At 36.3% G+C, this 25,471-nt stretch overlaps 1 protein-coding gene across 5 annotated transcripts in view; it reads left to right on the forward strand.

The window, feature by feature from the left end:
* The window catches only part of TAPT1 (transmembrane anterior posterior transformation 1), a 51,027-nt gene that overhangs the window by 19,202 nt on the left and 6,354 nt on the right, over positions 1 to 25,471 (forward strand). For all 5 annotated transcript variants that reach the window (XM_086464104.1, XM_086464105.1, XM_086464109.1 and 2 more), the window contains 9 exons: positions 4,347 to 4,509; positions 8,293 to 8,428; positions 9,272 to 9,369; positions 9,525 to 9,594; positions 18,007 to 18,087; positions 18,942 to 19,051; positions 20,592 to 20,651; positions 22,043 to 22,111; positions 23,678 to 23,754. In XM_086464104.1, coding sequence (XP_086320230.1) covers positions 4,347 to 4,509; positions 8,293 to 8,428; positions 9,272 to 9,369; positions 9,525 to 9,594; positions 18,007 to 18,087; positions 18,942 to 19,051; positions 20,592 to 20,651; positions 22,043 to 22,111; positions 23,678 to 23,754 — 864 coding nt within the window. The remainder of the gene's footprint in view (positions 1 to 4,346; positions 4,510 to 8,292; positions 8,429 to 9,271; positions 9,370 to 9,524; positions 9,595 to 18,006; positions 18,088 to 18,941; positions 19,052 to 20,591; positions 20,652 to 22,042; positions 22,112 to 23,677; positions 23,755 to 25,471) is intronic.

Raw genomic sequence — 25,471 nt, forward strand, 5'->3', positions numbered from 1 at the left:
TTGTTGTTTGCCTGGGATAGCGTTGAAGGAAAAGACCAACTGATTTCTATAGAAAGATTCTACTGCTTGCCTTTCTGTAACCAGAATGACTAAATATAAAATAAGATAGTTGTTATGCTCTTTATTTATTGTTCTCTTTTCCTCACCCATGAGGAGAAACACCCATAACTCATAGTGATGTGAAATCTTTCCCTCTGTATTCTGTCACACTTCATGCACAGCTGTAAATATACAAAGGCTTTTGGAATGAGCTAAGCTATTTCAACTTCTCGTATCTCTTTTCAATGGTTTCTAGAGTTGTACAGTAGCACAGTATTGTCTAGTTCTTACCTCTTCATTCCTTACTTTCAAATGAGATATTGAAAGTATTATCAGCACTAGGCTATGCATTTCTTGTTTGTTTCTTGACATTTACATAGTTGTCATAGGCTAGCTGATACCGGCTTTTTTCTTTGTTTTTTTTTTTTTTGAGATTCTGTAGTTCTCATGGTGTGGATGAATACAGCATTATGAATTTGTATGTGCTATTAATCACGAGGTCTGATTACTTAGTGCTCAAGATTGTTCTGAAAGTCCTTTTCAATGTTGGCACTGAGTAGTTACTGGAGACTGTAAGTAGAAACATACATTGAGAAAAATGGATGCAGAAAATATGATGTGTGTAATGGGTGGGCTAAGACTTTTTATGACAGGCATAAAATCACATCAGCCTGCGTGTGTTTGTTAAACAGCTTAATGTGAAGGATAGGAATGATTTGTGGCAAATACAGATTGAACCAATTTGAGTCTGATAATATACTAAAACTACAATGTTCAGCGCTCACTGAACACTGAAATCAACATTTCCTAACTGCAGACTTTGCAGTTAGGTCTGTGTATTTGCCAAAAGGCAACAAATCATTAGACTTAATCCATTTACGTGACTTCCTTGTCTTTGTAGGAAATAATTATTGCTATCCCATATTATATTCAGAGCCACACCTCAAAATCCTTTTGTAAATGTCATTAGCCAGAGCGGAAGAGGATTCTGCTGCAATGAAAGTACTTTTGTGGATTTATGAAGGAGTCATAGTTAATCTCAATCGGAAACATGTTAGGTGTAGACCATAGATTACCTGCCTAGTCAATATGAAGGGGTCTGTCTTAGTGTGCAATGGAAGAACGCTGGAATATATTTCAAATACCAGGATCTTCTTACTCTGTTCACTTTCTAGAAAGCAGTTTTCTGTACTCAGCCTTTGCAATAATCCCTTGTACTGACTAGGGCTTAGAGATGCTCATAGCTCTTCTGTCATCAAACTGAGTAAATTAAAACTGTGATGATATTTTTGCAACTTGTTTTAAAGATTTGTTTTGAAGAAGTTATCACAGCATTACAGCATTACTGTTGGTTCTGATTCTTATGTTGACAAGAAGCACAATGTTATTGCACCACTTTGGGTAGAACATTAATAGAGTGTGTTTTTAGTTAAAATGGCAGAAAAAAATTAATTACTGCAGTTTTTTTCTAGATATACAGACTACTGAGAAACTAAATCCAAGTCACTGAGAGGTAAAATTCTCTAAAAGCATTATTTGAATGTACTCGATTTTACAACAGCTTAGTTCCTGTAAGGCTCAGCAGTCAAGTGTAGTTGATCTGACCCATTTGGGCAACCTTTGAATTGAATCATAGTAATACTCAGTTTGTTCTGTACACAGCACATTCTGAAAATGTCTTCATCTTTCCAGGGTATAGGGTGCTGTGTGCAAATTTGGATGCACCTTCATATGGCATTGTTCTCCTGAGTTAGTTTTCAAGAGTTGAGACCATCTTTAGAAGAGCAGTTACGCTCTTGATTGTGTGTAGTCTGTTCTTAAGAGTTTGTGTTCCCCTGTGATGGTTGCTGTCTGCTTTTACATCAGCTTCTACTGAGTTGGTTTTACTCGAGTGAGTGTAGTCATACTGATGAAAATCAACACAAGCAGGGGAGTGATAGGGTTAACAGTACAGAATAACTGTGACTTGTTACTGTACTGGTGGTTGAGCATTTTGGATGTTATTTCGAAGCCAGAAAACCTTGTAACATGATAATTTTCAGTCTGTATTGATTTGTGGATGTCAAAGCATTTTCCTGTGAGAATCTTTCTTCAGAAACTTCATAATCAGGTTCTGCCCACTAGTGCATTTCAACAAGAGACTATCCCATCATAAAAATTGGTACCGTGCCAGACTTTTAAAACATAGACTTTTGAAGTGGGTGTCTGTTTCACTAGGCAGGTTTTCTCTACCAGGTGCTCACTACTTCTCTAATGATATGGTAGGTGTTGGCTGGAAGAACAAAGATGCTAATTTTCTGAGTAACAAATTCTAATTCTCTTTTTCAAATGCTAAGACCTGGCATTAATCTCTTTTGGAGTAATAATGCCTTTACCACTTTATCCCAGTCTGCATTGCAGAGTATGAGTGTTGGTTGGGGGATTCATAGTGAAATAGCTGTGAGTACACTTCCAAAAGTGAAGTAGGTTGGAGAAAAAGGAACATGCTGTGTTACTCAGCGTATGCATGGTAATCATAATCATGGGCTTGCTTAAATCCTATAAAAGTTTCAATATATTTAAGTACATATAATAATTTAAGTCAGATGTAGTTAAATAGGGCAATAAGCTTTCAAAATGTGATTTTGCAGGTCGGAGAGAGAGAGTGCTTTTTTTGTGTGTGTTATGCAAGGGCGTAGTTGTAGGTTCTTTAAGCAGCAGGCAAATACTTGATGTGCTGGAAGATGGACACTTGCGGTTGTTTTCAGTTAAAATTCAGTTGAGGGGGGTAGAAAATTCACTGAGGCTTTTTGTCAAGGACTTAGTCTGAAATAAAATGTGGCACGATTACTATTACTGGATGACTTCTGAGACAAGAAAATGCCTTCTAGGGTGAGAAGGCCACTCTAAGCAGTTCTGCTGTGCCTGGACCAGGTTGAATTCTAATATTCAGAATATAATTAATTTTAGTACCGATTATGCAGTAAAAAGTATATCATAAAAGAAGCAGTTGCTCTCTGTTCAGTGTAATACTATAAATCTGAGAGTTCTGGAAACTTTCTTGCTCATAATCCTAGAATGAGCATGATCTATTTGCCCATTGTAGAATGACGCTGTGTGGTTCTGTGAGTGTTATAATGCATGCATGCTGTCTAGAGGGCTTTTTTCTTTTGAATGGAAGACAACAGTCTAGCTCTGATGTTGTATTTACGTAGAATGAGTCAGGTAGCTGGGATTTTTGACTTGTTTGCAGGGTCTGTAGAATGTCTTGACTCCCAGAGGTCATAAGGAGCTCTTTGGATGTTTTTTTTAAAATAGCATCATTTTTATCAACTTACTCTAATTTTTTTATAAATATGTTATCAGTTTATGGGAGCATTGTCTAATCTTTGTATAACCCACTGATTTAAGAATACAGAAGATGAAGATTCATAACTTGCATTCTGCTAATTAGTTCTGACTTTTATGAAATGTTAACTTCTGCAAAAGCCTTTCAGTGTAAATTAAAAATAAATTCAGATAATAGAAATTATTTCTGTATGTTTCTGATGTTTAGTTCTCAACCTTTTGATTTAGTTCGAAGGTTTTTTAAATGTTTTGCATCATATTAATTCTAAACTAAATAGACAAGTAAATACTGCCTTATAATTTCATTATGCTTATGGCTGCTTTTGTGGCAATTGAGGTAAAGCTATTTTCTTCCTGTAGTTTTAGTTTATAGGATGAAATTGTTTAATAATTCATTTAGTATTCTGAGTTACTTGTGGGACTATAGATAGAAAAACCTCTGCATTGGTTCAAGGTCAATATCAAGCTCTGCTGTCAAATTGTTTGCATTTACTGCTGCAGAGCTTAGAGCTAAAAGAAGATACAGATTGCATTTAGAACCTGTTCCTCAGCATCTGGTTCATTATACTGAAACTGAAGATGATGTCTTTTGGTTATAGCAGATACAATTTCTGTAACTGAGGAAGTCAAAATGCTAAGTAAAATTGGCTGGAAGAGGGAAGGTAAATTAAAAACCAAAGGGCATGTGTGTGGAAGGTTCTTAACAAAAGGGAGCTCTTATCCAACAAATACAGTATTTTAACTAAATGGATATGGCAGATAAGAGAATGTGATCCTTCTCAGCAGTGTGATCTATAAATGTGTATCATGGTCGTGGTGTTCTTTATGTGTTGGAGTGAGGGGCATGGGAGGGGGCAGTAACGAACTACATTAAAATATATTTTTTATTAACAGCATCTGTAAATTCCTGTTGACTTGGTAGCATTGGTATTTTGTGGGTATATGACATCTAGTGGAACGTTTTGCCTTTTGTATTTCAGTGATAGACGTTTGCTACAACCTGCTCAGGTATGTGACATTCTCAAAGGAGTTATATTGGTCATCTGCTACTTCATGATGCACTATGTTGACTACTCTATGATGTATCATCTGATAAGGGGACAGTCTGTCATAAAGCTCTACATCATCTATAACATGCTGGAGGTAAGAAAGTTGGCATCAGGATATCAAGCATGCTTTTTTCAAGACTATCTAAAATATTGTTGTATTACAGTATTTGAACTTAGAATATAGCACGCCTCATACTCTCACAAGTGTGCACACGTCTATGGTGATAAGCCTAGATGCAGTGAAACACACAAGTTCATGAAAAATAAGTTTTGTAGATACTGTTTTGTATTGCGTAGTTCCTGGAGCTTATTATTTAGTTGAATGAAAATTGAGAACCAGAAATGAAAGAGGAAACATCTTAAACTGGAATGCAAGAAGTGGAATGAATGAGGTTTTGAACTCACTTGGAAAAATAGAAACTGTTGATTTGAAATGGTGATAAGATCCTGAGAGAGAGCAGACAAGGAAGATGATAGAATACGTGGAATTGAATTTTTTAATTCCACATTATGTAAGTACAGGTTTCATTGTATGCAAGGACACATGTTACTGCTTAACCTGCCTCAGTCCTGGCTAGCAGACAAAAGCCTGAGTACATAAAACAATAGGTTAAATGAATATAGTGAAACAAGAAATGGAAATTCTGTTTTGGGAGGTAGGATAAAGAGAAATTCTGGGGAAAAAGATTGTTTCTGCTTTTGTTATTAATGTAAAGCATGAGGTTTTTAATGGCGCCTCTATGATCAATGATTCATAGAGTAAATGTTTTCGTAGCTACAATCTTATCTCCATCCTGCAAATAAAGGACATGTTAGGAATACAACCTCTTAAAAAAGGGACTCAATCAGAGCTTTGTACACAAGAGTTACTCTACTAGGATTCTGGGACCTCTGAATAATGTATTAACTTGTTTGAGCATCTGTTGCACCTCTGTTTGAACACTTCCTAAAACAGGGCTACATTTTGTGCAAAATCTGAATATTTTGTCTAAAGACATTTATTCTTTCCTCATAAAATATGGAAATACTGCATAAGGAACACACTTCATTATCCTAAGTGAAATGAATATCATACAAGCGACCTCAGTTGTTATTTATAGGGGTTTGTTTCCTTTTATTATAGGTTTGCTGAAAAACATACAAGTATTAAATTGTCACTGAGTTACTATGTGGATTTTAGTTGTGTTGGGAAATACTCATCCATACATAGTTCCATAATCTGTGAGAGATTATCACTTACAAAATAAATCCATGTGCTCAAAATAGTAATTTCTCTTTATTTCAAGACTACTTCAAGTCACTTCTCTTAAAGCTGAGAAAGTACACCACTATGTGCTTACCACGTAATTTGAAGTGACTGCAGTGTTTGCTGTGAGTTGGAAGCCATGTGCCATTCCGTTTTTAATGAAGAGGAGAAGAGTTGAGTTTCTTTGCTACATTGGGCAGAACCAAAAGTGTGTGTCTAAACTAACAAGTGCTGCCTTTTTTTATAGGAAAGGGACAAGTCTGTTACTGCTCATAGTTATTAGAAAAATTGCATTAGATTTTGAACTTGGAAATGGTATTTAATTTCCATGGTGTCTCATGAAACCCAACACGCCAAGCAGAGGGAATATTTTTAAGGGGGCGTTTCTACTGTGGTAGGTTGCAGCTGCAGTATTGGCAGAACATGTTATGGGATCCCACTGAAATACTTGGTTGATAGTCAGCTTTCACCAGTTTGAATATTGTCTTGCTTAGATGACTTCAGTGAATTTTGTTATAAGTCTTTACTACTAATGCAAGCAGTGCTTTTTAAGGAACTGTTAAATATGCTGTTTTTTAAGTAATAAACTTCACATTTTCACAAGTTTTCAAAATGAATTAATTAAATTAGTTCCATTAATTTAGAGCAACAGAGATGTTTACAATGTCCTAATGTTTTCGGCTGTTGGCAACTCCAGGGAATAATTGTCCTGAACAGATAAGAGGAATGCAAAATCCTCAAATTATGTGCTGAATGCTCTAGATAGGCTATCTGGAGCATTCAGCACATTTGGCTTAAATGACACTTTTCTTTTTTAGATTCAGACCCACCGGCTCCTGCTCCTTGTGAAGCCCCAGTATGCGTTATGCTGGTGACAGCACTCACCATGGAATTCTGCTGGAGCCTGGAGCCGGCATGTAGGGTTTAGGTAAGTCATGTTTGGAGAAGTAAGCAACAATATTGTGTGGTGGGTTTTAATATTTTCTGTCCTGTCGGCTAAGAAACTAAAATAAAAAGGAAAGCAAAGCCACCATTTTACCTATTAAAACCCTCACAATATTGTGAACAAAAACTTACCAAACTCTAAGTACTTTAGTTGGTGTTATTACACCAGGCGTAATTATTCAATGGGTCATCACAATGAGCAGGAACCAAATAATGCAGGCCACCTTAGTTTACAAAATTTAAAAGCCGAAAACAGTACCACTGTAAATATCTCTCAAACTGATGGGTTTTTGAACCTCAGATTTATGTTAACTTATAATGTCGTGGTTCTTCATTTTATTTCATATGTGATGCTTAAAGAGTAGCATATAGTACCATTTACTTGAGATATCTGTTAAAAATTTGTTTTAATTCAGCCTTCATATTTTAGGAAACATCAATAAATGTTGGCTTGAATAAGTTAAAATACATGACTTCTATCCCTTCTGTATCTTTATCTTTGGAATCCTTAATTAACAAAGTCAGAAAATGATCCCAAATCCAGAATTACTTATATTGTGCCAAGAACTTATTTTCTTGTTAATAGGTATGTTTTAATATTTGCAGATACATTGTGCACCTAATTCTGTATTGCCACATGTTGTTTTAACCTTTCCAAGATTGTTTCTCGCAGAAGGACAGTAAGAGGCAATATCAGTTGTCTTTATTAAGTGGAGATAATCAGGTTTTGATATCTAACTATTTCTGTTTGGTTGAGTTAGTGAGCAATGAGAGAGATTTTAATTTTTGGAGTGCTATTTTTATTGCCCTATGCAGCTTAGTTTTAAAATTACCGAACTGTAGTGCATAGGCAGAAAAAAAGTCTTTCCTTGTCGTGATTCTCGTTTTTACGTGCTTGCTGATGACATGACATGTTGAGAACTGGTGGACCTTTCTTGCTGTGGTATTGAATTACATTACAAGCTCAGCTTCCTGTCCATGTTTTTCCTAACTTAGAATTACTGTAAGGGTTTTTCCTGTTGTGTGTATATTCTTTGGCTAATACTTCAGATGTTTGTAGTTTTGTCAAACTAATTTTCCCTTTGTGGCAGAACTTCTAGTCTCTCTTGCTCACTTGCTGTTCTGTTACAGTACTTTTTATTTTGAATTCTGCTTTATGCAGAGATTTGTACTAAGTATATACTTTATCCCAAGATGTAAGGAACCGGTACAGCCAAATCTAATTTCAGTTCTTTTTGTACCTGTAAGCTGATGTTGTTCCCTAGCACATATTTGAAATTCACTTTTCATTGTTTTTTCACCCTATTAAACCTAGAGGGGCTGGAAAAAATATTTAGCATAGTTTGATGCAACATATATATTGCTTTATCGAATGCATATGTATAATGCTTGCTGAAGTTTGAATTGTACTTGCATGTCTTCCAAGGAAGCATCTAAGATAAGGCTACATGGTTATCCATTGTAAATACTGTTAAAAAGGGGATAGTAAATTTGAGAGGGGAAGTAAGCTGCTGAGTATGCAATAGGAACAATATCACTGAAATCCAGGGTGGAAATGGAATGAACAAGAGTTGGAAAGTGATAAATATGTGAGACTTTTTCTAGGTTGAGCTGTACTTGCAGTGGCATATTCAAATGTCAGAGAAAAACATTGCTTTAAGGCAATAAAAAGTTGTTCTTGTTCAGGTGGCTGATCGTCTGTTTTCTTCGTTTGGACAAGATATATTGGATGCTCTTTATTGGACAGCTACAGAACCAAAGGAAAGAAAAAGAGCTCACATAGGTGTGATTCCTCACTTCTTCATGGCAGTGCTGTATGTCTGTATCCTTTTTCTTCAATAAATTGCAAGATTTTCTAAATTAAATTACAGAGTAATTGCTCTGCATTGTTGTATTTTAATATATTTTAAAAATTATAGTATTCCTAAATCAGTGTTCCTTTACTTTCAAAGAAAGATTACCAGTACTGCAAGTTTTTTAAATTAATGAAAAAAACCTTTTAACCTGCTTTAAAAAAAAAGAAAATACCTTCATAATGGTACACAACTGCAGTAGTAGACAGCCCTTTTTTAATACCTAATGTGTAGTAAAATGAAAAACAGTAATTGGATAGTTGATGGAAACTTTGATTTCTCATTTGTATTTGAATATTTTTGGGTCACAGGGTCTTGAAGACAGCTTGCTTGAAAACATTTTCTTGAAATAAAGGGATAAACTTATGCATATTCAGGATGCAAATTACTGTGAAGTAACCTTAACGTGAACTGATGAAAATGATCTGTGGAGTGATACGTAGTCTGGTAGATATGGTGATGAATTTGGAATTCTTGTACTTTCCCCTGTTTTCACTGAAATCTTTAGTCTTATCTGAATCTTTTGTGATACTGAATTTTTTTCCTTCAGGTTGTGTTGCTGTTCCTCCTGACTAATGCCATTGGGCTCTTTTAGAACAAGAAAAATGAACAGAATTATTACATACTGCGAAGCACTGTGGCTACATTCCATAGGTTTAAGTACTGTCTCGCTATAAATCTAGTCGACAGGGAGATAGAAACTTCTTTGTTAAACTTTGTAAACAAAATACGAAATTTGAGTTTTGGTGCTGTTCACTACTGTTGTGCAGAAAAAATATTTCCAAATAAGCTTCCTTAACCCTCCTGTCTAGTCCTGCATGCTATTCTTATAATGGTTCAAGCAACAACCCTTAATGTGGCCTTCAACTCCCACAATAAATCACTGCTTACCATCATGATGTCCAATAATGTAAGTATGTAACTTTGTTATATAGCTACTCTAATTTTTTCAACATCCTTCATCTTTGTGTATCATATGTCTGAGTGCATATTATTTGATTGTCTGATTTGTTTATATCAGTTTTTTATCAATAACATCTAACTAAATGTTTTTAAAAATTGCAGTTCGTTGAAATAAAAGGAAGCGTCTTCAAGAAATTTGAGAAGAACAATCTTTTTCAGATGTCAAATAGCGGTATGTATGTCTATGCTAATCAGGAGAACATGTGAAGTGAGAGGCTGGGTTTATTTGATTTTATTTAACGTTATTGTTAAACAGCTTTACCTTGGTTAATTTGAGCATTCTGACTTAAGTTCCTCATCTCCACTATTACTGTTTGGTTCAGTAGGATGAAACTGGGATTCTACTTCCAGGAACACTGTTTTTCCTTAAGTGGCTTGTTTTTATTTGAGATGCTAAAAGAACCTCTTGGCTGTGTGCTAAAGTTGTTATTAAGTATGAATTTCATATTTAAGTTACAGTATTCAAAATATCCATGCTTCAAAGTGTCTGAAGTCTTCTGTTTTCAAAAAGTTGACTTTGTAGCGTGCTATGTTGATAGTGATCTCGGAATGCATGATGTTTGGCAGTTGTGAGGATGGATCTTGAAATACTTCCCCCCTCCCCAGAAAGAGTATAAAGATGAAGTAGCTGGCTTATGAAGGAAATACCAGAGATGACTGTAACTTTTGACATGTCGTCAAGATAATAGTAGAGGGTACTTCGGAAACATGTTATGCTTCTGGCAATTCTTAACTGTGTTGCTACTTAGTATGAAATTCAGGAACTCTGATTCAGCATGTCTCATGAGGAAAAGCTGTTAGAGATATCCTTTCATGGAGGTTCTTTCTCATACTGATATCAGCCATCTGAAGTATTTGTTGAATTCTTGGTTTCAAAACTAATAGGAGAGATTGCACTGTAAGGTTGTACTAGAGCTTCTTTGCTTGTAATATTTTCTGATCTTTGAACACATTTGTTTCTGTTAATTTGTGCATATGACTTTTTTGGTCAAAGCTATTCATACAGATAAGCAAAAAAAATAGAATTTTTTTTTCATTCCAACTCGTAGTTTTTTAAACCAGAGAACTCAAATGTTCAGTCAGTTAAAAAAAAAAAAATGTAGCTGCTTATTTAAAAACAGATGATTTGGACTTTTTAACAAGAGTTAAGCTTTTAGCAGGCTTGTTTCAGGTTTTAAATTCTGGCTGTTGATGTGATTTTTGTCTAATTCATCTACAAACTGCAGTGATACTACATGCAAGTGTTAAATGGCAATTGTTTTGTGATGCTTTGGATGAAAGACTTTTTTACGTAAAATCTTAAATATATCACATAAGAGAAAAATTAGCATTAAATTTTAATCTACCTTATAGAAGTCCTTGAAACCCCCAAAAAATAATCTTCCCAGTTGGATTGATAAGGTGTTTATTCTGTGCTAACAGTATGTATATCTGGTTCCAAGATTTAAAACTTACATTTTAAAAACTAAATGTATTTAACTTTACAGTGAGAACATCTAAAAGTTACGTTTACTAAAATATAGACAGAAAACATAGATGAATTTTCTTAAATTTTCTCTTATTAATCACAATACTAGCAGAAAATAGCTACAAGTATGCACCTTGCTCTCCTACTGAAAGATGAGGCATCTTTCTCGATTTCAATGTTGAAATAAATGAGGGATTGCTATTAGAAATGACTAGTAATTTCCTCCATAAAAAGCACCTGCAACAATATGCTAGAAGAAACATATATCAATATTTTATTGCTAGACATTATTTTTGAAGACACATAATAGCAGTATCAGGTCTGCCTTTATCACTTGATGGAAAAAGTGATACCATTCATTATACCATATGAGGATAGAAGCAGGTAAGTACATACACAGAAGAGTGCACAAAACAAGCGAATTTATTCCCTTTGGATAGCTTTTCCTGGACACTTCTCAGTATGGTTACAAATAGCAGTGTTTTTCTTCTAATAGATAAATAACGTGGACAGGTTTTTAGGAGAGATTTTCAGCTCTTTTACACTTGGACAGATTTACTGCCTTACAGCTTCAGTAAGGAGGAATCGGCATGGCTTCAGTTTATGTATTCTGGGAACTTTGTTATCCTTTAAATGCTTTATTTCCCACAGCTGAAATGGTAGGACGTCTTGCGTCGGCGTGCTATGCCAATGCTATATCCTGCCCCTGGAACTAAGGCTAGTCTGGTCCTGTGGACTGAGCTTTCAGTTAGCCTTTGGAGTGCATTGTGTGTCCTAGAACATGATATGCTTAAACTGCATGCCTGGACTGAACTAAACTGCTAAAATAAACCACTAAATGTAGGTTCCTCCATGTATTTCCCACCTTTCTCAATTTCTTCCAGCTGTTTTCTCAGGTCTGCAGTCTCTGCTGTAGGACGACAATGGCAACAGAAGCAGATTAAGCTTAGACAGAATGAAAGGATGCCCCTTTGTTATGGTGCTCTGTTCAAAATGTTACTGTTGTCTCAAACATGGTTTAAATTCAGTGAAAAGGTACTGATTAGTACAGAGAAGCTAAATATACTAGTTCTGGGGATGAAAAAAATAAGGTCAACCTCATAGAGTCATGTGAGGAACTTGTCATGGATAGGTGAAGCTCCCTTCTTATTTAACATGTTAATCAAAAGAGAAATATGAACTAGCAGAAAAGATATCAATGACCTCAAGAGTAGACATTGTGATCAAGAGCAGTTGCTACAACAAAAGCAAGTAGTGACAAAACAAGGGGCAACAGGCAGAAGCTGGAACACAGGAAGTTCTGCTTGAGCATGAGGAGGAACTTCTTCACTCTGATGGTGACAGAGCACTGGAACAGGCTGCCCAGAGGGTCTGTGGAGTCTCCATCTCTGGAGATATTCAAAACCCATCTGGATGTGGTCCTGTGCAGCGTGCTGTAGGCTAAGCTGCTTTGGCAGGGGAGTTGGACTAGATGATCTTCAGAGGTCCCTTCCAACTCCTACTGTTCTGTGAAGTAATCTTGTGAATAGAAGCATGAAAACAGAAATGAACTGTTTCAGTTCTACTTTGTAAGACGTGTCCTATGTCGTGCATTGAAATGCCTTGCAAAGCTCTGCATGGTATTGAAGACTATGGTGTAAGACACCAGGACATGAAGTGCCACCAAAGTACCAGTTTAGATCTGGAAATCATGAAGTCAGTTTCACTTGGCATTGTGCTCAGTGCTGGCTCATGGATAGCAAGCTGATGTGTGGCTGTACCATTTTTCCCAGTATTTACAGTTATGGATTTAGTGTCAGTGGAGTCAATGATCTTTCTCACCTTTCTATGGCCGTGTAAAATTCTGCTGTAACAGCTAATGCATTAAAACTTAAGGACTAAAAGAACTGTGAATCATCTACATAAAAACTAATTGAACAGACCATCAGATATACTTTGGTTGCACAGTTATCTAATAAAACCAAACCTGCTATCTTTTAGGTGCAGGAGGTCAACAAAGATCCTGGGGTTTGTATAGCTGCTTGAGACTGCAGCTGCAGAATTTGTGATTTCAACCATATTGGCTCCTCAAGCTTTGATTTGTCAGTTGCAGCAAAACTACTTTTGCATTGTCACCCTGATTTTTACCAAGAAATTTAGGTAAATCAAGCAATCTAAACACTGTGGCCACTGGAAAAGACTTCTATACAGAAGACACAGAAGTCACAACTTATATATGTTGTACAATGAAGAAGTATCTCCCTAAATTTAAATAGTGTATTCTCTTTCTGAAATAGGTTTCTGTGAGCTAATTTTGTAGGGCTCAGAGAACGAGGAGACCAAAATTATAAAGAAAAATCCTTTCATCATTGTTGAAAGCCCAGCATGCTGTCTTCCTTTGTGCTTTTAAATGTCTTACTTTTAATTTCAAGCTGTGCTCTAAACTGCTTTTTTCAGAAAACACAATTGTACCTCACATGAAAAGGTACATTAGGTGCAGTGCATGGTGCTATTTGCTTCAGTTGGCTGGCCAGATTATTCCTATTTTTTGAATCTCTTCTCTCAAAAATTTAACATATTTATTCTGAAGCTTTAGGAACTTTAGGGGTTTTTTTCTTTATAATTTCTCACCTTTTTTTTTTTGTTAATTCTGTTCTTTCTGCTTTCTTCCCAATTTATCAGTCTCTTTGGCTTTGATCAAAATACTGAACAACCTGTACTTTTATCTTTGGTCTCTGGAATTTAAGCTTGTGGCTTTAGTTTTTGTTAATTCCATTATTCTAATCCAGTTGTTCATTTTAAGGATGAGGGATTTGGGGACAGGAGTACATTGATGATTCCATGTTCAGTTTTTGATCTTTTTTTGTGCTCTGGTCACATTTTAAGATGCAGTTGTTCTAGAGCTACTGAGGATTTGCTGAGATGTAAACCAAAACATCTTGTTTCTCTGCTTACTTGCTATGATTTATAACCAGCTTTTGATCTAAACATATAAACAGTGAGATTAACATGATAAAAATTATTTCTTTCCTTCCTGATCAAGAGTTCCTGCATGATGTGTCAGGGAATCTGGAAGGAAATAACTATGTGTTCTAAAGACTTTTCTCCGCAGGAGAGCAGAAATGCCATTTCTGGATCTCTGTGCCTGAGATCTTCACTGCCGCCCTTGTTAGCTGCCACTGCAAAGTACTTAAGTTCTTCAGAGTTCAGGTCCTTCCTGAATGAGTTCAGTCATCAGTTGTTTGGCATGTTGGCTAATTAATTACACTAGTCCATACTAGATACAGTGCTGTCCTATGAACATTCTTCATTTCCAATGACATCCGTTTCTGTAGTCTCTTACATGTGTTTTAAAAGTGATGATACCCTCCAGCATGCTGGCCATTAAACTTCTGGTCTGTGGTGGTGTTAGTTCTTTAAACTGAATGTCTCCATTTTCCAGAAGGATTTATGGAAGGGCAGAATGTCTTTATTAATATGGGCATAGAATTCCATTCCACTCAGAGTGGCAGGGTTGATGTAAGCGAGGCGAATGTATTTCAAATCTGATTTGGCTATGTGCAATCCTTTTTTGGGCTTTACTTCACAGAACCAGTAGAAAAAGTACATCTTGCTTTTTCCCCCCTGTTGCATTTATGGCAGTGTGCGCATTACTGGCTTTGAAATAAATGTTTACCACCTCTATTGGTACAACAACCCGAACAGGCGCATGTGACTTATCTTCATGGAAGAAGGTATATTGTGGTTGGATTTTGTCACATGGCCACTAAATTCTGATGTACTGAATTTTGGAATGTCTGATTCTTCCTTTTGCTTTTCAATATACTGAAATACAGGTTTTAAAGGAAACTGCAAAGATTTAATTATATGTAGTCATTTGCAGCACCAGTGGATGCATGGAAGCACAAGCAAATTCAGTGTCATCTTTCAGAATAGTCTAAAGCGTATATGGGCAGTATATAGTATGATGTGTGGCCAGGCTTCAGGGCCAGCCCTATGAAGAGCACAGTTTAAGCACCATATTGGAATGCAGTCTATGCATGGTATGTTCTGATGAGAGACCCGTCAGGAGGATAAGTGTATCTGAATTAGTGGTAGATGGCAGTTCTTCAACACTTAGGAGTATAAACAGTGAGAAAGTAAGCTGCTTAATCATGCTTGTGGAGGTAGCTGGAAGACCATTTAAAATGTCCTTGGCCTGTTGTTTCTGCTGTCATTTAACCCTGTCTTATAATGGAAAGAGTTTTTAAAGCTTCACTGTACTCTAACTGAAAAACAATTTATGATACACTCATCACCAACACTTTGTGGTATAAGTTCGAAACTGAGTTGAAATTACTTATATCAGTGTTATTAAGGATTGTCATGATGGAGAATGAAGAACAGAGATCCTTTTTTCTTCCCACTTTATTCTTCGTCATGCTAAAGCAGAATAGAGACATTTTCTTGTCCCAGTACCTGTGCTCTCTGTAACTGAACACTAACACTGGTGGCTTGTCACTGTTTCTCCAGGTTCACAAATACAGTAATTTACTTTCCTTTTGTTGCTCTTTAAGAGCATAATGTCTGTAAGTGTGAATCTAGGGACATAGCCTCATTGTTCTGTAGTTCACCACATCATCTAAGAAGTGTCAATACATGGTACAGGAAATTCCTCTCACCTCTTTAAAAAAAAAAATACATGTACATATACAACATCAAATAAGTTCATAATAAATGATGAAACATTATTAGGGCATATTTTGTATTCTGACATTTTAATGGGTGTTTAGGACTGATTACCATTGGTTGTTTTGGATATCCTGAAGCCTTTTTTTGTCCTTGTCCATGAGGATGAGAAATGAAATTAATTTCTGAATCATTTGGGTTTACTGTTTAAGCTGCTGTAAAATGCCTGTTCTCCCCTGCTTGTGTCTGTGACAATCAGTTGATGAGAGGGATGAGGATGCAGAAGAGTGGCCACACTCATTCCTTTCGCTCCCAGCAGCCTTGAACAGCTGTGGCAGCAGAGATAAGATTAGAAGGGAGGCTGGTGAGAACAGGAAAAATAAGCAGAGGGGAAAAATAGATGTCAGCCTGTCATCCAGTCTCAGAAATTAGTGGGGGAAAAAATGTTTATTATTACAGCATAAGAGGAAATTTAAGGCCAAAGATGCCCCTTCTCAATTTAATCCTGTTGACTGGTGAGCTAACATATACTGAGTAGATCAGGATCTTAAGGATTGGCTTGAAACATGCTTTAATGTTTAGACCTGAATTAAGGTCTTCACTTTCTACTTGAGAATTGCTGTCTTTACACACCTTCCTGGGATGTGAAGCACTAAAGATGGGATCTGTGTGTTATCTTACACATTGCTGATCAATGATGTGTCATGGCAGCGTGAAAGAATGCAGTGTGGGAAATAGAAGAAATCTTTTTGAGATTTTGGGCAAAAGTCTGAAAACTCAGTGATTAAGTGATCAAGTCACTAATGGGTGCGATAGAGAAGATAGATCAAGGAATGCTACACAGCATTTTAATCCATTGGTAACAGTGCCAAGTGGTACTTCATCACTAGATTTACTATAAAAATACTGTGTTCTGGTAATCTGGGCAGTATTTGCTGAATTCAGAAGCACGGAAGAACATACCTCACTTGTTGGAGTGCTATTGGCAGGAAACCAAGAAGTTAGGTTTAGGGCTTCACCTATGTCCTGTTTTTTTTGGTATTTAAATTTATTTTACTGAAGGACTTGCTGGTTTCTTTCCCCATACGTGTGCCACTTGTTCTGTTTTGGAAATTGGTGCTTGCTCTGATCCTTCCCCAGCTCATACTGAGATGAGTTTATATACCCCAAAATGTGCCTTTTTACATGCGAGGATGCTATCTCATTCTTCTGGAATTCTGTGCGGTTTTCATTCCCCTCTCCTGGAGGAGTTGTTCTGTTTTTTGCTCCCTTCCTTCAGGCTTGCCAGTGTTTTGAAACTTCTTTTCTAAAAAGAGGCATATTGTTATACTAGAATATAGTCTAGTATGAGCATTGTTGCTGGTCTGTAGTCAGAGATTATGGAAGCTGCTGACACAAAGTCAAATATATTTTTGGCCGACTCGATCCTTGTATGTTCTTCTGAACACTTCTGTTTCTTATGTCCTAAAACGGGTAGGTAGAACCCCACAGAATACTTGAGGTGCCTAAGGAAATGAACCCTTCAGATTTGGAGATGACTTGCCCACAAAGAACTTGCTATCATGGTTATTAACAGATATAACAAGTGATAACAGTATCTTCAGAGTTTCATAATAATTCTGTCTTCTAAAGTGACTTCTTCAGACTTGCTAATTCGTGGTGACATTATGTTTTAGGGTTTACCCCATTTTCCAGTAATACAATTTCAGGGAGGTTTTTTAATATGTTAAAAATACAATGCTTCCTGAAGCGAGTTGTATGGGTTTCTTCTGGAGATAGAGCACAGAAGTAGACAAAAAGACCCTACATAGTCTGGGAGGGCAAGTCATAGGACTCCATCTCAGGTCGGACTGCTTTTGTGTTACAGTTCTTACGGTTTTGATAACTGAGCTGATAAATCCTGCTGGTCCCTTTTAAGGTGGCAATGTGTAAGACTAGTAGCAACCTTCTAAATAAGGTGTAATAGTTGTCTTGAAACATGGTTGGGGTTTTATTTCTTCTACTGGACCCAGTAGATAACAACTTGAATATCTGTGATCTGTAGAAAATGAAATTTGCCTTGCTAATAACTTGAAATGACAGACAGGTGTATTGTCTCCATTTTTGCACCAGGAGGTGCTGGTTCTTTTTGAATCTCACAAGAAATGCAAAAATTTTACCAAAAAAATGTGACTCCTATTAACGTATTAGAAAGGGTGATAGCAAGTCACAACTTAAATCCCTTCTGATGCTGTTAACTCCAAGTTGATGCAGCATCAGACAGACCTCCAGTCAGGCTGCAGCATACTGCAGAGATCCTGTCCATGGTGAGGTTCCCAGCATCCCCTCCCTGCAAATCAAATCAAATAATTTGTGGAAAAGATTGTCTAATCGAAGACTTAATACATGATACAACCTCAGAATGAGTAGATACCTATGTATGCAAATAAATGTTTCTTTGGAGTTGACAGCTTATTTTCTTTTAACTAGATATAAAGGAGAGGTTCACTAATTACGTGCTGCTACTAATTGTATGTCTAAGAAATATGGAACAGTTCTCATGGAATCCAGGTGAGTAAACTAGTGGCAAAATTAAATACAAAATCACAAATTCCTCTGCTATAAACAGCTCTTTTTTCTTGCTTCTTTCCTCAATCTGAAAGATTAGAGTAACCAGGGCATTTAATTGAGGAATCTTAGTTTGTCAAACACCTTAGATTCTCATTTTTCTATTTCTGCCTTGTCAGAGGCCTTTCTGCTAGAAGTATATGCTGTTACGCTACAAACATGCATAGTTAGTTTCAAGTAGTGTCTTGAATGATTTCTTCCCAGCCCTTCCTTTCCTTGGAGTATATTGAGGATGAAGGATCCCCTAGAGAATTCTATTTAGTGAGGCTAGTGAGATTGAAATCTGATAGAAGATTATGTAAAAATTTCCATTCATAACTTAATATTGATTATACTTAGGATTTTAGTACCATAATGAATAACATTGAGTAAAATCTGGATTTTATTTTATTAAAACTTGGAGCCCTGGTCTGTGTGCTGTATTTTGCTTGATGTTACCAGTCTAACCTAAACTTTACATTAAGCACCTAAACCAGCAGGTCTCTGTCTATTCCTCATGCATACTGAACATCTGCTATGTAGTATGTGCAAAGGTGGTCTTCCTAGTAGAGATAAAGTTTTATGAATTGAAGGCTTTAAAACCTGATCCTGGTTGAGATGTGATTGCATAGTACTAAGTTTCTACAACAGCAAAGGAATAAGTAAGAACTTGGGCAATTCAAGCCGAGTTGTGATGTAAAGTTACAGATCCTTCAGACTGTTGAGGATTTTTCACTGTTGAGCAAAAGTGTTATAATTTTTGTTTCGTATACTGGTGTCAAATTAAATGACCTAACTTGTATCTTCCCTACCTTCAGATCATCTTTGGGTGTTATTCCCAGATGTTTGCATGGTGGTTGCTTCAGAAATTGCGGTGGATATTGTGAAACACGCCTTTATAACAAAATTCAATGACATCACAGCAGATGTAGGTATCTGGTTTGGAATGCTGAGTCCTGTTTTAAGTTGTAGTTTATTTTGCTAATTTTTTTAAATATTAAAATTTATTTCAGTACAGAAAATGTAAAAATTGTTATTTTCATCTATATGATATAATTTGGGAAAGCTTCATAATTTCCTGATATACTTCTGAGTATCTTTACAATGTGGAACAAACACCTCTGCTTCTAAATTAGTAGTTCCAGATCCATAAGTTATTGAAAGTGCTGTAGAACAGTTCACATAATAACTACAATTCCTATAACTGGCAGATCATTTTGTGCAGTGATCACTAGGTAAATTGACAGAAGGTACTTGTTCTGCAGTCTAACAGAATGGAATGTAGGTTAAAGATCTTGTGAGGCTGCTGAATCTCTGTTCTTGCACGTATGTTAAACGTGGAATCTGAAATTGCAGATATATTTCTCCACTGTCCCTGGAGCACTAACATGGAGTAGGTTATGTTAGTTTCCCACTCCTGAAATTTCTTAAGCCATGTATATTATGCAGTCCTTCTTTTGAAGTAGTAGATGGGGTTACATTTTGTGTGTTGTAGCATGGTACGTTAGCCATTTGTCTTGCATGTTGTGATTGTGAATTCAAATGCATTTGATAAATCTGTGAAGAGATGAGTTAGAATTTTTTCACTTCTAAAACCGCTTTTCAGGAAATGAGATCAGAACTTGCAAGTGCTATCTTTTTCAGCATCTGAAGAAACTACATTGTGCGGTGTAGAAACAAGTTTAATAGATGCACTTAATAAGCTCCCTTCCGCCAGAGGCATTTATGCATGCCCTACTTTCATACAGAGAGTGGGGAGAAGAGCAATAATGAAGTCGTGATAGCCAAAAATGTAGCATGCTTCAGTGTGCTGAAACAGCTGGAGGATGGGCAGACTGAGTGACAATTTTGCAAGGTTTATTTAACAAATTTTGTATTTTTTGTATGAAAGTCTGAAGATTTATGGTTGCTAGGTTAGACTTTTCCAGAAGTTTTGAACACCTGCAATGCAGGTTACCCTGCCACTTACCCTTAAAATAGGTGTTTTTCTGTCTTAATGTGCAGAACTGTTTTAAAGAGAAAGAAAAGCTTCGTTCATCTTCTGATACAATTTGCTTTTTTAGTTGGGATCACTTGCTTAGAATACAAGTAAGCTTTCTCATTTGTTTAATTTGATCCCAGTGCTACCTTTCATGTAGCTGAACCGTAGGAAAAAAGTGAACGTGATTTCTCTTACTTTGTGCTTCTGGTTATCCTCAATTCAGTAAATGCTTTATGATGTCTCATTCTAAAACACAGCATAGTGTTGTTTTGTTTGGCGTATATATACGCAAGGGACTTTATTGCAGAAATACAGACTCATCTCTTGAAGGGTGTGATTAGACCTCAGAAAAACTGGCTTTGACTCCTTCAGCCTGTGCATGACTGTTTGTAATATTTTTACAGAAATATTTTATTGATATCTCTGTTGCTTCCATAAAGTGTGATAACAAATTAATCACCCATCCGATGTGCTGGATTTTTTCCAGGTCTACAGTGAGTACAGAGCCAGTCTTGCATTCGACCTTGTTAGCAGTCGACAGAAAAATGTAAGCCTGAAAATAAAGGCATCTTCTTGTATTAACTAACGTAATTATTATGGGGGGAATATTGGAACCGATACTTAAAGAAATACATACAGTACTGTTACACTCCTATGGCACTGAAATTCTACTTTGCCGGTTTTTAATAAGAGGTAACAGGAATATTTCCTTGTGATTATACTCTTTATTTTTACTCAGTTTTTCAGGTCAGTTCAGGCTTTACTTAATGTATTGTTGAGAAGTCTCTTCCAAATACACTTAGAGTCAAGGGATGGTTGTAACAGCTTTGACATTTTTGAGATACCTGGGAAGTAAGCAAGCTTAACAAGATGTTCTTGAGATACTTCAAGTTACTGTTCTTTTGCTTTATTTTAACTGTGTTGGATAAAAATACAGTATTCATTATGAATTTATATTATGTCTTCACAAACAGCCTGTACAGATGCATAGGGGTGTTTGTACCATGCATGTTACTATTGTGGCATGGTTATTTACAGAACACACAGACTGCTTGTGTTTTTCGTTAGTGCTGCTGTTTGGATGACTACAGCACACCTTTCCTGGATGAGTCTCTTAACTATGAGTGCTCTGAATGGGTGCTCTAACTATTAAATGAACTTTATTATAATAATCTATGTAGTTTTCTTGGGCATGTTTAATAACTATTGCTAGGAATGCAGTAGTTATACCTCATAAAGAAGTTAGATATCTTCAGTTGCAAATAATCAATTATTAATAATTTGTTAATTAAAAAGTGGTTTCTTCATTCTGAAAACTCCCATTACTTTTCCTAAGGATCCTCTGTGGAAAATGAGATAGTGTTGTACAGGTGTTAACTGTGGCATGACATTCAGTACTGTGTGAAAGCTGTCATGCAAAGTAGTTGTGATTTGAGAGTTCAAATGTAAACATATTTTCAAAATTATTTTAACACAATTATCCTGAGGCTAATTATGGATGTTTGTAGAATGATTTAAAATTGCTAGTGTGATGGATAATTGTTCTTCTATTCCTGTTATGGGTTTTTCTATGCAGTATTTGAGGATCAAAGTCAAATTAATACAAAAAGGTCTCTAAGCTAGTCATAGTGTACAGGTGAAATATCATAGCATGTTTGGATTCAGTGCCCTAATTGCTCTTGATTTAGAGGTTTGTATTATACTCCAGTTGCTCTTCATTTAGAGCACTGAAACTAATCTTACTGGTCATGGTAGTGTTACATTTTTGTCTGAGTACAGCATCTGCACTTGAATTTCAAAATGTAAATAGGTACACTTTATATCAATACAGTGTTTGTTAGCAGAGATAATTCTTATCTAGAGGGTGTGCCAACCTAAAAGAAGCTCATTCCTGTGCATAAATAGTTGTTATTCTTCCTCTTTTTTTTTTTTTCCTAGGCGTATACAGATTATAGTGATTCAGTTTCCAGAAGAATGGGTTTCATTCCTCTTCCACTGGCTGTTTTAGTAAGTTGTATCTTTCCTATCAGTTTTCTGATAGGTTTTTTTTTTATGCCCATGAGATAACTGGCTCATTTTGATGTTTTGAGGATGAAATTATCACCTTAAGTAACTGAGATTCTGCTGCAAGGCTGAGTTAGCATTCAGTATGACCTATATCACATACTAATTATGACTTCATGAATATGTTACTGTTTATCAGCCTTTTATAGAAAATCGAATATATATTAATTTTACAGAATTTATAAGCACTGGAATTGTAGCAGTGGAATTAAACTACATCTGTGGTTATTAAACATTTATTTCTTTTGGCAATTATCCTGTTTATTCATTCGGAATAGTCAAAGCAGCTGGTTGCCAGAAGGTTAGTAGTAGTGTTCCAGGGGGTTTTTTTTTAGGTTTTTCATACAAGTCCTTGTGGTTGTCCCTGTAATGGTATGCTTAATGGCTAAGTTTTCTTTTATATGAGGCACTGAGCTCCTGAGCTGTTGCAGAATACGTGATTCTGAAATAGTTGACCCTGTTACATGGACATGCTGATATAAAATGAATCACTTCATTAATAGAATTGTGTCCACATGCTGTCTGTTCTGAATTAACTATTGCAGAATGTTTTCTGTAAATAGTGGCTCTGACTTTGCCCATACGCACATGTAGACAAGCAGTAGTTATCATAATACTGGAGATGTGTCCTTGCTTTACCAGCAAAGATGATAATTCATAATATTCCTGAAAGAATACCAAAATGAATTAACTTTTAAATGTCATTTTCGCCCACACACATGGGGAAAAATACCATTAACAGACTTTGCCTAGTTTTTATCCAGGATTAAAAAAAGAAACAAACAAAAACCAACCACCACCACCAACAAAAAACACACCACAAATAAACACAAACAAACAAACAAAAAAACAAACAAAAAAACAACAGAACAACTATGATCATAATCACAATTTCTTTTATAACTAAGTAAAGCACATCTAGGGAGAATTCGATTGAAATGCTCTTTTCAAGTTAATTGTGTTCTGATATGATATCCTGGATACTAAGAGGTTTAAAAGAAACTGAAGTGCTTTGCTAACGTGGAACCCTAACTGTGAATTACTGAAGTAAAACTGAGATTTCAGAAACTGTTGTAACTGAAGCTTGGGATTCATGTGCCTAGTCCACAAAGCAATTTCATATTCAAAATGTTAGCGTAGTGTGGAACACTGATTGTGTTCTACTGCATCAGCATCTCTTGACGTTTTCCTCAAAAGCTGTTAACTCAGCTTCCAGCCCTTGACTTTTGGGGAGTTTATTTTGCTCGTTGTTTTACTTGGAAGTCAGTGGTGAAGGAAACATTATCAGACTGTAGTTTTGGCAAAGCTGCAACTAGGTGCTAGTATAATACTCAAACCAAAATCTTGAGTAGTTAGCGCTACCAAGGGGGACATTAGAATAAATTTCTGTTAATGTAAGTATTTTTACTTTTGTCTTGAATTTTACCAAATAAGAAATGTCTGTTAAAATATTCTATTAATAATTGTGTGTTATATTTTTTAACTGTTTAACTTTTATCCTTAAAACAGCTCATCAGAGTCGTAACAAGCTCAATAAAAGTACAAGGAGTCTTAGCTTATGTTTGTGTTGTGCTGTTCTACTGTGGGTAAGTAAATGCACGCAATCGAAAGGTGTTTACTATTATTTGATCAGATATGTGAAAAAAGCTTCTGTTGAGATTTCTAGATGTAAGTGTAAACACAGTTTGTGTTCAGTAGAACACGGATGTAAAACATGCTGATAAACTGAAATTGGGAGTGCAGCATGGTCCCCAAGTACTGTGACTGCATTGGGGGATCACAGCCCTCAATAAGTAATGTCAGTAACGAAAATAACTCCTGGAAAAGTGATTGAAAGTATTTGACGGACAAGCACTGTACTTCTGCATAAAAGGGGAAATTGAATTCTAAGGGATGAAACTTTCTGTGAAAAGGATGGAAGATTCAATATGCCAACAAAAATAAGCAGTTTAAGTGCTCAGAGCAGATTGTGAATTCTTCTCTCAAAGCAAGGTTTCTTTGTGTTAGGAAACTGCTCTATGAAAAAAAGTAGATGCATCTTTCTGGGAAAGGTGGGATCAGTAAGTAATCGTAGTTAAGGAATGTAATGTCCTACGGCGTTTGTTTTCCAAAACCACTGATTTGCAAGTATCCCTTTACTGCCCAGTCAGTTTATACTTGTGTTACCCTTAACTTCTCACCAGTCAATACGTACTTCTGAGATGCGTTTAGTTGTACTATAAATCCAGTCTAGTTTGCTTGTCTTGAGACACTTGCTGTAGACTATATGGGGATGACCAGTTCCTAGGAAAGCTGCATACTGAAGTGTGTCAGTGTTTGTCGTCTCTCAGTGCTGATTGATATTGGAGTCCTCCTAAAATTGATCAGAAAGAATTAAGTGATTCAAATTGCTGCAGCACAGAGAACCTGCCTAGAGTGTTGTGGAAATACCTCTTCCAATGCCCTACCAAGTTGTGTTTGTAACTGAAGGCAGCAAGGCTTGGGCAGTAAAAGACTCCTAGGTCTGGGGCAGTGGTTCAGCAGGTACACTGGAAGAGAGGAGGCTGCTGGTTTATGACACTTTATGAAAAGAATGGGATTACTACTTATTTTTTATGAATAGGTAGATTCTTATCTCTAATCTGACCTTGATCTGCAAAAAAAATAGAACTTGGTCTGATGTGTCTAGTCCACATCAGCGTAGAGACATCTCTCTTTAGTGTTGGATAACTTGGACGTTGAGATAATTGCGTATAGGCCAAATATTGAAATGTTAGCCATATTCTTCTGCACCGTACTTCGATTACTTCCCCAGCATACCACGTGCTGTGCCCATGTTCTCGCTAAAGCCAGCTCTATATAATTGAAAGCATTAGGTGCTGATTGTCACATTCAAGCTGTGATATACCAAGCTCAACACCTTCATTCTGCTCAGTGGATTTTTCTTTTTCCCAAAATATGTAATATTTCCCTACATCTGCCATTCCACTGCTGCAGCCCCAGTCCTAGATTTTTGCCTGTCTCTGTAGCTTGGAGGATGGAGAGCGGGAGGAAGTAGTTTGATTTACATGAAGGGTTTAAATGCTGGTTTTTTGAAGGCGTAGGTCACAAGAGTAAATACATTTTGATTTATTTTATCCTTATTGGAAAGTGAGAACAGATTTCTACTTCTGCCATGATCTCAGATTTGGAGCTAACTCTTGCATCCTTCAAGTAATTTGTGTTCTTAACATGAATTTCAGCTTTTCCTCAGTTTAGTATAGCACAGATATGTGAGAAACAATGTGATAAAATCCGAAACATTTAACTGGACAAAGAATTGAG

This window comes from Leptosomus discolor, chromosome 4, assembly GCF_034619465.1.
Source record: "Leptosomus discolor isolate bLepDis1 chromosome 4, bLepDis1.hap2, whole genome shotgun sequence".
Classification (NCBI taxonomy): Eukaryota; Metazoa; Chordata; class Aves; order Leptosomiformes; family Leptosomidae; genus Leptosomus; species Leptosomus discolor.